The sequence below is a fragment of the Acipenser ruthenus genome, chromosome 8 (assembly GCF_902713425.1).
Source record: "Acipenser ruthenus chromosome 8, fAciRut3.2 maternal haplotype, whole genome shotgun sequence".
Classification (NCBI taxonomy): Eukaryota; Metazoa; Chordata; class Actinopteri; order Acipenseriformes; family Acipenseridae; genus Acipenser; species Acipenser ruthenus.
Window position 1 is genome coordinate 12,780,290 of NC_081196.1, and position 13,304 is coordinate 12,793,593.

Below are 13,304 nucleotides of genomic sequence, written 5' to 3' on the forward strand. Positions count from 1 at the left end.
TAATTTAGAACAAATTTAATTAGAAAAAAAATAAAAAATACAGGAGGCAACTTTTCAAAATTCTTCAGGGATTCAAGACGAAGAAAAGCAGCACGTTACTTTAACTTTTTACTATTACTGTTTTTCTGCTTAATTTAAAGAAACTTGTTTCACAAGCGTGTTGTTGGTCTGTCATTCATGAAACCCAGATAACATTTGTTTTGTGAACCGTATTGTCTGCATTTTTCACATTATTAGGTTTTTTGCCCTTGTGCATTTTAACTAGCTAGTCTGCACAGATTTTCTCTCACTTCAGTGAGGGAGAAATTGCATCTAGAGCCCCTTTCACACTGGCACTCCTACCCGGGTCCCAGCGACCCACCTCAGGATGTGGGTCGACAAGCTTTGACCCGGTTTGAGCGAGACAAAATACATGATGGCTGTTCGTAAGCTGATGAAATAACAAACAGCCACGCCTGCGTGAAGGTTTCACATCCACAAGGAATGTTTCTGTTTAGCCATATTTTTGAGACACACCATGAGCCAGATTGCAGCAAGGATGAAGAAACACCTGCTCTAATTAACGTCTGGACCGACGGTTCAATCCAGAGAAGCCTGGATGGCAGCTTCCGGGGCATTGATACGCGCATTGTGTACTTGTGTCTGTCACCCAGGTCGACCCTGCTTTATCAAAAGCAGTGTGAAATCGCATAGCCGACCTGCATGATACCAGGTCCTGCCCCGGGTAGAGCATGCCAGTGTGAAAGGGGCTTAGGTAGTGCATGGTTAGGTTGGTATAAAAACTAACAGAAGAAATACCCCCAAAATACAATTTCTGTGCATCACAAGACATTTTAGGTCCTCTAAAATACAACATTACTTATACCATTAATTTATTCTTTGTAGCTGAGCGTCTCTTCAGAACTTCATTTTAAAAATGAAAATATTCCAATATAGAGACCAGAGATTTAGAGTCCTTTGCAGGAATTTCTTTGTACCATTTTAATAATGCAAACTATTACTGAAACTGCATTCCAAGACAGGTCGACCATTTATCATTTCATCACCTAGTCTTGGCTTATTTAAAAAAAAATATACATATATAATAATAATTACAAAAAAGTACCAGTTTCTAAGCAGTCCAAAACGCTGTACCCACACAGTTGACAATAGAAGTTTTTGTCAGAGGCCATGAACAAACCAAGTTTCATTGTTAAGATTAACAGTTCTAGATTTTAAACAAACAAAACACTAAAAAGAAGAGGAACCAAATAAAAATAACGTTTGCTACATCAGGTTTGAGGATTTCTTAGACATTTTAAAACGTACAAAACCCTCACACCATTCACAGGTGTAAAGTTTAATTTAAGATCAGCAGTTTTGTTTTTTTATTCCATTTTTCATTCTTCTTCTTCCATTAGATCCTTCAGTTTATTACTCATGACCCTGCCATGAATAAGTGCAAGTCCAGGTGCTGCAGAGGTTTAAATGGACCGTCTTGCGAGAACGTACTGGTGAGATGACAGAAACACTGGCTGTCTAGCGGTTGCTCTTCGCTGCCTCCTTTGCAGCCAAAATGAGAGGAGTTAGACTGGACAGCGGCTTGGCCACTTTCAGGAACTGGTGCTAAAGGAAGAAAGATAATGCATCATTTGTATAAAAACCATGAACTATATGCAAGATTGGATGCACTGAGAAGAAAGTTTAAAAACATACAGGAATTCAGCTATTATCAAACATTACACTCAGGGAATAAAGAACCACTACCTACACCTTCTATAAAAACATAAACTTAACAGGAAGATAATCACTTTACTGTGTCTAATACCATAATATTTTGCTTGATGCTTGTAGACATAAACTTGGCCTAAACTTGGTACAAATAGCAAAAATTCAAATTTCAAGGGTGTTTAATGACCAGTGGTGGGGCTTGAAACCAAATGTTTTTCACAGAATTTGGAAGACTGGTACCTAAGGGTCTTACAGCAATACTTACATTTTAGGACCCACATCCCCTACAGGGTAAAGGGTTAGGCTGAAGTTTGAATAAAACTCGTCAGTTACCCCTTGTCGTGCTCCTAGTATTTTTTTTTCTGAAAAGCCCCATTCAAAACAAGTAGAATGAGGTGCTACACATGGTGGTAGCATCTAAATTGCGGCCAGGGTGATTTTTCTGGTCAAGGTCCCTTTCTCGCTTTAGGTTGACCTTTGCAAGGTCACATCTCAAAGGGGACATTTTAAAAAAAATGGCTGTCATTTCTGAACTCAGCATGTCAGAAAACCCCCAGGTGAATGTTTCTAGGAAAATGTGAGACGGATGGGCAACGAAATGTCCATTTTCTGGTTGAGTTGGCGTGGAATGACCCTTTAGAGGCCATCAAAGACTTCACAATGGAAATGCTATTAACCAAAAGGGGAACTGGAAAAAAAGACAGCTCTGCTAGACAAGGTGACACACATGATACAGTCTGCAAGAGTCAGCAAACAATAAGCTTAAAGGAAGCAAAGCTGGCAAAAATAAAATAAAAATGAAAATTCACAGCAATGTGAGAAATGTAAATCGAAAACGGTGCCTGCTGTTGTTGTAATAGTGAAGCCTTAGTAGATCTGTCTCTGTCAGGGTTTACCCTTTACTAGTGTTTCCTCTTTTAGTTAAACAGCGATGAATGTGCTTGCGAATTAAGAATCTGACTGGCCCATTCTAGAACAGGTCGGCTTTACCAAAATGCACACAATTCTAGCACTGGGCAACTTTCATACTCTTTTCTAAAAGGTAAACAAAACCGAGTATATTAAATTTAAGGAATTTGTTTAGTGCAGACTTATGTAATATTACTAACTTTCCCTGGGGAACAGAGCAAGCATGTAAAGATCCTTTCTGTTTGTTAATAAACACTGAGCTTTGCATTTCTGTAACTTGTGTCTCTTGTCAATAGTTACACAATGGCCCATGGCTACACAAGCACAGGAAGGAAGTAACAGACCTAATTATTGACTTCCAAAAATGAATGCATTGATATGCATATGCAGTGCCACACCATATAGATGCTTCAGATGAAAACACTCTCATCGTACCTGTACATTCTGTCAGCTGGGTGTAACTGGCACAATACTACACTACAATGTTCCGGAAGGGGTGCCCTGTCGTTTGGAGCAAAAGAGGAGTCTGACCCAATGCTGGATTCTATTGGGGTTCATCTTACCTGCAGCAGCTCCTTGGCCGAACCTCTTTTCTCCACATCCATTTCAAGGCAGCGATTTAGGAAATCTCGGAATATCGAGGACAGCTTTTCGGGATTCTGCAGCTCAGGCGTACCGTTTGTTGCAATAAGATACAGTGCCTGGGGAAGAAAGGCAGCAGAACTCGGATAAGAAAACATACAGTATATACCCACTATATGAACAGTTTCAATAAGATACAGTGCCTGGGGAAGAAAGGCAGCAGAACTCAGATAAGAAAATATAAAGTATATATACACACTGTATGAACAGTTTCTACTTCCATTCTTAAAGTGCATACAATGTGTTACTTAGTGTTCCGCATTTCCGGTTTATTCAGAATTTTACAGGAAAATTACAGGATTTTTATTTTTTTTAACTGGACCTTAAAATCATTTTTTTACTGATTTATACCTGATTTGTATCTATTATTCAATATTATCCCAGTACTATTTTCTAAGAAATAGACAATTTGATTAAAATGCCATTTTATTTTGACATTGTAATAAGCAGCCCTACACTGTATCCTAGGATACAGCAGATGTTTCAACTGTGATTCTCTGTCACTTCACAAACGCACCATCACCCGATTATGTTGGCCAATCAAAGTCTGATTATTGTGGCAATTGCTGGGCACAGTAACTACTAGCCTGATCAAAAAGTAAATTGAAATACTTACACGAACATATAATATTTTTTAGTGGGTGAGGAATGGGGAGAAAACGTAAATCAGTATATGAATATTAAAAAGAAAACAAATGTTTCGAAGTATACAAAAAGCAATAATAGCTGAAGTGGGTCAGATGAGGCAGAGGATGCATAGCACTGCAGATACAGCTGCATTGAGGTACGTGTTCGCGCTGACAATAAAGGAAGATACTGAAAAATAAGTGACACATTAAACTAAAACAAGAAAGTGAACCGAGAGACAAGCAATCCATTTGTGCGGCTTTTACACACACTTTAATAAAAAGGGAGTGCAGAATGACTGTGTTAATGAGTTTGTCAGAGTGCTGTGCTTTGCTGGATAGCCACTGTGTATTGCAGAGAGGTATGTATTGGTGACGTCGTGCAACAGTACTGTCTGTCCATCAGCTAAAACACTGCCTAACGCCAACAATCTTAATCGTAAATATTTGACAGAAAATGGTGATGCTTTAGTTGGTAAACTTATGGAACGCATTGATGGAAATGTTCAGTGTGATTTTTGACGCGTCTCCTGATGGATTGCACCACCCAGTTCTGTCAATTTTATTTTAATGATTTCAAGGCAAATAAACCTGGCTTGTTTTGTGCTCATGTCAAGTCCATACCTTCTGTAGATAATGTTTCTGTCAGCACATTGATTGCCCAAACGTTTGCAAAGCACCAGCTAACTTGGGAAAATGTGGCTTCGACTTGCACAGATTGTGCTTCATCAGACATGCCAGGGACATTAAACCTAATGAGAAACCAGAACTGCTACACATCATACGCCACATGTAAAGTGTGTATACGGAGATATTTCCCCCCGATTTTTACCGATGTTTCAATTAAAAACTATTTTTTTACAGATTTATCCCTATTTTAATATATGTAAAATAAACTCCACTTCCATCACATCTCTCAAAGTGCTAAACTCCCAGGGAGTTTAAAATGATCGATTATAATTAGGGATGTGATTTTGTCACGATGGTCACCCGTGAATTTTGACATTTGTTTCCACTCGGTGTAAAAACAGGAAAGGAGCCGTTCACGTATTTTAAACTGGTTTCAGTGCAAAGTTAAACCGGTTCGCAAAATGTCAAATAAAAGGTGTATACTTACCCAGAACTATCAAAAAAGAGCCACCATTAAGTTCTAAGCAACTAGCAGAGCAATATCCCGAACAACTTCATGAAAGGGAGCAGCTTTCAGCAAAAACAAACTTATAATCAACTGAAGCCTTTTGTGCAGAAAGTATACCTCTGCATACCCTTTGATTATGCAAATCCTAAAGGGAGGATGGTTTACAGTTCTGGAGAAGCATGAACCTCTATTTGCAGCTCTTGCAGTCGTTCCCCTGCGGTGCTTAACCTGCCAACAGTGTAAATGCAGAACAATCCTTCTAATCTTGTAATACCAAAACCACAGCTGTGTTTAAATAGACAAGAATGAAAAGGATACTGTCAAACTCTCAATTTACAATATATATAAAAAAAATTTCAGATTATTTTTTTTTGTTTACATCGGACAAGGGATACACCATAAAATTAAAAGGTAAGCATATTCCTGTTACGGTTATATTTTTAAAAAGGTACAGTTAAATAATAATCTAGGTTTACTTTTGACTAGAAGTTAGTGCGTTAAAAGAAAACACATTAAATACATCAACTATATGTTTACTTTGCACAAATACTAAAATATGACAGCACTGCACTTGCATGCGTTGTAAATATCCAGACTGAAACAGGCATTTATTTTATTTTAAGTTTTTGCCAAGAAGTAGCACTAGCATCATTATTTATTTCTTAGCAGACGCCCTTATCCAGGGCGACTTACAACTGTTACAAGATATCACATTATTTTTACATACCCATTTATACAGTTGGGTTTTTGGAGCAATCTAGGTAAAGTACCTTGCTCAAGGGTATAGCAGCAGTGTCCCCACCAGGGCCAGAGCCCTAACCACTACTCCACACTGATGCCCCATGCAGGAAACAGTTTTTATTATTCATATATTCCCCTGAGACCTATTTGGATAAACAAGACATTAGACCTGGAAATATTGTTTTTGTTTAAATCTCAGATCAGATGGTAATTTAAAAAGGAACATGGACTTTTAGACAAACTCCTAATACTAAATTTAGTCCTATTTATTTTATTTATTTATTTTATTTATTTATTTATTTATTTAAATCACAATCCTTCGAATATAGTTTTACATAACTATCCGTACAGCATTACGGTCAATAGCAAAGCCAAGTATGTGATGTTTAACAACACAGAACAATGACTTCACACACCCAGTGACCGCAATAAATGTTACTGTGGCACGCCAGGAACCAATCCAGTGTTCTGCTTACTGTGGTAATGGAATAGGTAAAGCAAAATGATAGATGCTTCAGTTTTGAATGAGGAGGTATTGATTTCCAGATTACGTACACTACAACTGATTTAATCCCATTTGACAGGTCCTTCCTTACACTGGAGTCTTAAAAGAAAAAAAAGTAAGAGCTGTAGTAATGCATAGCTTTTGTCCTGACAGCTTAAACAGGGGAAAGCAGACTATTCATCTCAGACACTTTAACGCTTTTTTTTTCCCCCACTTGAATGGCTTCACAAAAAAACTGTTTCTACCAAAGAGAAACTTTGTGGGTAAAAGCTAGGATGCAGGGCACCTGCAAATTGAAATCATATGAAATAGCAAAACGCACACAGAGGCCAGACAGCATGAAACCATCAGCGTGTGACGGGAGATGCCTAGGCAAAAGCTGTTATGTAAATGGATGCAGACATAGTTTAAACATCAGCAGAAAAAATGTAGGTGTAACCATTTAAAATTAGAAGCTTCTTTCTATGCCGTTCACCTCAGGAGGTTTGAGTTCAAACAAGTCTCCCAACACAAGAACAGGTTTCAAAGATAAAAGCTTCCTAGCTGGACCAGCCTGCCTGTCTGGTCTCACTGTATGCAGTTGATTGTGGCACACTGAACCATGCAATGGGACTCTGCGAGGATTGCTTTTTGCTGGGGAGCGGGGAGCGGGTTACACTGAAAATTACGAAGCAGCTGGGTGTCGACCAGCAGTGGGAGTTGAATGTCACATAGTTAATGGGAGAACCTGTGGCTGTTTGGTCCTTCATTGTAAATCAAGCATACCAATAAGCATTTACCGAAATGTGTGTGTATTTGTGATAGTGGCCGAGAAAATAAATTCACATTCATAAGCTGTATTCGTGGGTTCTAAAGCAGCAGCTCCCAAATGCAGGAATATCTGCAGGGAACTCCTACAGTATTTTTTTTCCCTTCAAAAAGTTTCCATTACCGGTATGTGATGCCAAATCCTGACCTATATGGTACATCTATATTAACTTTAGATTTGTCTGAGTTGGAATCTGCATGCCAACTAAACCATTTTATTATGAGAAAAAACACAAAAAGCAATATGACATTTTGTGGGGTCTCTTCCAATGACCGAAAACCAGAAGGCAATTTTACAATTGCCACGTTGAAATGGATAATTCTGCTGGGTTGCAGACCTCCTGCTGTTGCAGTGGGTGTTCCTCACATTTCCTTGGTTTGAATGATTTAAAAAGTACAGTAAAGTAATTCCAGAAATGATTCTATTACATTCGTATTGTTGCTCTTACCCTCAGTGGGTTTTCATTGAGATATGGGGGCTCTCCTTCGATCATTTCGATGGCCATGATGCCCAAGGACCAGATATCAACTTTGGGTCCATATGCTTTTCTCGTCACCACCTCTGGGGCCATCCAGTATGGCGTGCCCACCATCGTACTCCTCTTACTCTGCTCTGGAGTGATCTGAGCGCAGAACCCAAAATCAGCTGCGGAACAAAACAGCTCAATTAGATCTGCAGTTCACTCAGCCTGGATAGCAGTAACATTTCGACTGCTGGCACTTCGATCACAATATAAAAGTGTTTATTATCTGTAACAGAGATGTGAAAATCTGTAAGACACACAAACAAACAGATGAAGTCTCCATGGAATTGTATATTTATCTTGTAGTACGAGTATAAATACTGTAATTGTTTTTTAAAAAAATCTGTTCATTTATAAAAATGTTATGTGTACATTTAAATCATTGTGCTTCTGTGGCCATACATGTTTTTATTTTTTTTAAATTGGTGTAGTACTACAAGTTCCATTGGAAATGTGCCATAATAAAATGTGACCAAACAGGTTTCTTCATTTCGCTATGGTCATGTTGCGAGGTAACCATGATTGCAAACAATGAGAGGGCATATCATATAATAAAATCTTATTAAAACACAATCTTCCAATTTGCTGGCAATAACAAGTTGTGCAAAGTAACAGACTGCTAAAACTACAAATAAATAAATAAATAAAAATACAAAATATTACAGAAATTGTCATACTTTCTATATCATATCGATCAGTTTTTAATATTTTTTTCATGAGTGTGCAGGGAAATCCTCAACTCTAAAATGCAAAAGCATACGGTATGCAACTATGTGATAATTTTCCATACACTTCATGGAAAATTTGATAAACTGGGAAGGTAAAAATGCAAGTAGTGTACTGAATACTCTGATTCAGTCTACAAAGCAGCACAGTCTTTTACAACAGTGCCATCTTCTGTTAAAAGCCGTTAACTGCAAGACCAGTGTGTTGTCGTCTATGAAACTGCCCAGGATATCTCAATTCCAGCACAGAGGGGTTCTTACAAAATGATCTACCATAGTAGAAAATGGAACTGTGACAGCACTGGACTGTCAAGAAGTTACTACATTTGAGTTTCCAGCATCATTTAACAGATTGTTTACACGACACATCTAAACATTTTGGGAATGGAATTTCAAGAGATACATCTACATTGTGAAGGCATATGTTTTGTGTAGTTGTATTATACTTATTACATCACCAGTATCTCAAAATAGAATTGTACACACTTACTTAGCTTCACAGAACCATCCATTCCAAGCAGGATGTTGTCACTTTTAATGTCTCTGTGAATCACCTGGCTTGAATGAAGGAACTCCAGTGCTTGTAGACACTATGGTAGAAAATGCATTCAAATAGATTTCAGTCCTTTCATGTAAAACAAACTCCAAAGTATCTTTTAAGTCATATGAACAGCCAAGGAAGATCAGATGTTTTTATGCATTAAACCGCGTATCCTAAATGCTGCAATACTGTTGCTGAAAAGTTTAAATACATCTGGTTCAAGTATGCACTGCAGAGAAATTAAACAGTACAGCATGGGGAAGAGTCACAGAGAAGAAGCATCTCTAGGTTATAACAGGACAGTGTCAACCATAACACTTTCAGAATGGAAGATTAAAAACATAACCATATTTGGAATGTTTGTAACCACTTAGACAATCCATTTTATAAAAGTCCAAACTGGATCCTATTTGCAGCAACTACACTTATAATTTTGCTGAGAGGGTAAATACACTCTCAACTTGATTCGAGGTAGCCACTGAACACTTATGCAAAAGACGCACTTCAATAGAATTTCAAATAAAAGTACTCAGATATGTGTGTAAGCAGGGATGGAAATAAACAAACAAACAAACAAACAGTTTCACCCATTCATGGTTTTACTATGAGTTTAATAAGACACACCTGAACGTGTTACATGCACACTGTGGCTAAATCAAGCTTGCATTAAAACCTGGAATGAATGAAACTGCTATGCAATAGGAGTTTCATTTCCATTCCTGTGTAAGACTACACGTGTACATCACTGATGTGTATATGGAATAGACTATGACTAAATAGCGAATGCTAAAAATAATTCTTACTCTGTACAGATAGTACTGTATAAAACACCACATTTCTGATGACCTTTGGAAAATGTTTAAACCCTAAACTATTAACACCCCTATTCCTGTCTAATCGCTACTTATTTTAAAAGCATTTACTAAAAGAACTTCCACCAAGCTGACATATTACCAACTGCAGTTCTTCTCCCACAACATACACTGAATGAACTGAAATGAATAAAATAGATTTTGTCCTCACTTCACGGCACACGGCTGCTATCTGTGCTTCATCCATACAGGTTTCTGTCACAACATCTGTCAGGGAGCCTCCTGCCAGGTATTCCATCACCACCCACAGCTCATCCCCTACCAGGTAACTACACAAAAGAAAAAAGGGGGAAATGTGTGACAAAATGATACAGCTTAGAAGAAATGGCTGTAGTTTTCCTGTGGCCCTTGTATTGGTTAATATTACAATTGAAATGTGTTCCAAGTAACAAGAGAACAAACCCACAGTAGTCCTAAAAAGACTCACCTGTCTAAATAATTGACAATATTGGGGTTCTTGTTTTCCCTCATTACAAGAATTTCATTAATGATCAATTCTTTCTTGGGTTGCTGCTGTAAATTCATTTGCTTGATAGCAACCTAAAAAATGAATTAACAAAAAAAAAAAAAAAATGTCACTATAAAAACGTCAACCAAAACAAACAGAATACATAACATGAACATTAACTAAATGGCTTAACGTTTTATATAAAGTGAAAATAAAAATCCTTTACATTTTATTAAACCATCTGCTTAATGCAGTCCATTAAAACATTTACAATTGAAAAACTATATTAAAAAACAGAGAGAGTCTGGGCCACAGGGAATGTATGTACTCATTAATATTTATAGATATTATTCAACTAATGTTGCAAATGTCTATGAGGCTTCAAAATCTCCTTATGTCATAACGTGCAGATGTTCATCCATTAAAACCTTCTGTAAACCAAGTACTTAAAATGGGTGCCAGCTTAGTCAACATTTCCACCCAGCTATAAAATAAAATCCCAGTTTACTTATTTTATAGATACATATGTTGCAATGTGAATATTTATAAAACTGGTCCTTTTTTATATTATACAGACACATCCTTGTTTATTTGAAACTCAAATCCATGTAAGTCCTTCGGATGAGACATCAAACCGAGGTCCTATTGTAAGTGATCTGCAGTAGCAGTTGATGCACAGGTTCACCGCCTAGTCCCTAAGTCGCTTTGGATAAAAGCGTCTGCTAAATGACTAAATAATACTATTTGGCCAAATCAATTAACAGTTTTGGGAGGATTAAACACATTGTTGTCTAGTTAACTAAAATAGCAAATGTATTATAAAAAAAAAAAAATCTAATAATTTTTGTAACCAAGCCCTGTGGTTCAACCCTGCTACACGTTACAGTGTGTGATAAGTGGGGGGGGCAGCTTTGCCAAAATGTAGCTCAAGAGGAGATTGAAAGTCTAATTAAAAACTGAATCATGGCACCTCTCTCAGATATGAAAGTCATTTCAAATGAACTTTATAACAGAAGAAAATTGCAGTGAGGATAATTGGTTTCACAGAATCATGTGCGATAACCTTTTGCAAAGTGTGAGAAAGTTAATTAAGGGAGAATTTTCGTGTTCTATAAAACTTAACCCTCACCTCTTGTCCGGTAGCAATGTCTATTGCTGTATACACAGTTCCTGACGCTCTGTCAGTAAAGAATAAAGATAAGACTTGTTAATATCCGAGTTAAACAACAACACGCAACATACAGAGGAAGGGTGTTTAAGAGGGTTTCTTGTATCCACAGTGATCTACTTTTCCTCAGTTACTTCCAGCTGTAGATATGTGGAAAATCACTTCTCATAAATGAATGTGTTACATAAATCATAGATCCTAGGAATGTTGCAGATATTAGATTTTTATTTATTTATATATATAAAGTAGATACATACCCTTGACCAATTTTTTCAAATCTTGTATACTTCTTTTTGGGATCTCCGACGCTAACAATGCTTCCTGTAATGGAAAACAAGTCAAGTGCCTGTTGTGCTGCAAGGGAGTGTTGGGAAGTGTGATGGGAGGACCATATCAGGAGGATCCAAAAGGTACAGCAAGCTATGGTTGTTGAACCACATAAAAAAAGGACTACATAATAGCCAACAGTGAAAGCCCTCGATAGTAACTTCACATTGCACAGTCAAGAATGTTTCTGTGTCTAAAAAAATGAAGTAGGAAAACAAGGAGAAAGCTGGCATTTGACCGGCAGTGCGTGGGGCTTGGAGAATCTACTGTACGCATGCCTGTGGTTTTCACATTGTACAAAACGTGTTCCAAACTAAAAAGGTAACACAGCAGTACTGCACATGGATATAAAATGTGATGTTTCATTAACTCCCAAACCTCAGAAATATCACACAAGGTAAAGTGCATTAAAACAAGCTTGTTTTTCCTTCTCATCTTAATACAGTATGTGGTTTCACATACTGCACATGGAATTAGAAGAAAAACAGAACCAAAAGGGAACAAGTAGTGACATACAAAACGAGGGCTGGTACAGCAAGTCGAGTTGCAAACCGCGATTTCTTACCAGTAGAGGGAGACCTTAGCACATCTGTAGCATGGAGCATTCAATAAAATAAAAAACTGAAGACTTAATGCAATGTACCTATCAAATAAATAAATAAATAAATAAATAAATAAATAAATAAAAGGTACATTTTTAAAAGCAAACCCTCAAATAAATGTAGAATTTTACTGCATTCTTAACAAATCTCTGGATAACACTTGAATGGTCTTGTGTTGAAGATGATGCTGCTGTCAGATTTGGAACAGTACTGAACATTACGATTTTAGTTTTCAACCAACACTATCACCAATGTGTTTATTCTTTCAAATGTTACATTTATTATTAAAATATAATCTAGTGCATGTACTCGATTAAGTACCAGTTAGAATAAAAATGAAAAATAAAAATCATCATGACAACGGACATACAGCTTTGTATTTCACATATACTGATATTCTATTTATCCATTTAAAATAAATATAGGGAATAAAGTACACATAACTGTGCATAATAAGGCTGTCATTCTACCAAGGGTTTCAATGACATGTAAAATTTATCAATGTCACCAGAAACCCAAGATAGAATTGCAGTCTTATGTACAGTGTTGGTGTATATTATTTATTATAATACATGATTAATAGACAAGAATTGTAGAACTAGCAGTGTTTATTTCTAACAACTGAAGAAGTGTTGAGAATAACACTGGAAAACAGAATAAAACAAGCTAATTTTATTATTTATTGTATACAGGAGTGCTCTTATTTAATAAAAAAAATGGGCGGGGATAGAAAGTGGGAAAACTACATTTTTGGGCGGGTGGAGTCGGTCTATCTCCTTGTCACTCAAGAGCCTCTGCTTTCATTTCTTACAAAAATGTATGTCGCTTATTGTTTTTCTAAGAGTACTTGTGTTATTCTGCTCTTCCACAAACTTTTCCTTGTCTTCTGAGGAAAAAAAACTTTTAAAATGTGACAGGTCGTGGTATTGACAACGTTTTGTTGTGATCATGTACTGGCTTTTCATCAACCTCATGATATACAGGCAATCTTATTATCTCGTGCCAGCAACATGCATAGT

The 13,304-nt window shown here is 37.0% G+C and overlaps 1 protein-coding gene across 2 annotated transcripts in view; it reads right to left on the reverse strand.

Annotated features, from left to right (window-relative positions):
* Window positions 1–13,304, reverse strand: part of LOC131737720 (serine/threonine-protein kinase PAK 1) — a 50,636-nt gene continuing 37,332 nt past the window's right edge. For both annotated transcript variants that reach the window (XM_059028541.1, XM_059028542.1), the window contains exons 8-15: window positions 11,614–11,677; window positions 11,318–11,366; window positions 10,168–10,280; window positions 9,892–10,009; window positions 8,818–8,917; window positions 7,528–7,724; window positions 3,183–3,320; window positions 1–1,605 (exon numbers count right to left, since the gene is read on the reverse strand). In XM_059028541.1, coding sequence (XP_058884524.1) covers window positions 1,519–1,605; window positions 3,183–3,320; window positions 7,528–7,724; window positions 8,818–8,917; window positions 9,892–10,009; window positions 10,168–10,280; window positions 11,318–11,366; window positions 11,614–11,677 — 866 coding nt within the window. In that variant the 3' untranslated portion in view covers window positions 1–1,518. The remainder of the gene's footprint in view (window positions 1,606–3,182; window positions 3,321–7,527; window positions 7,725–8,817; window positions 8,918–9,891; window positions 10,010–10,167; window positions 10,281–11,317; window positions 11,367–11,613; window positions 11,678–13,304) is intronic.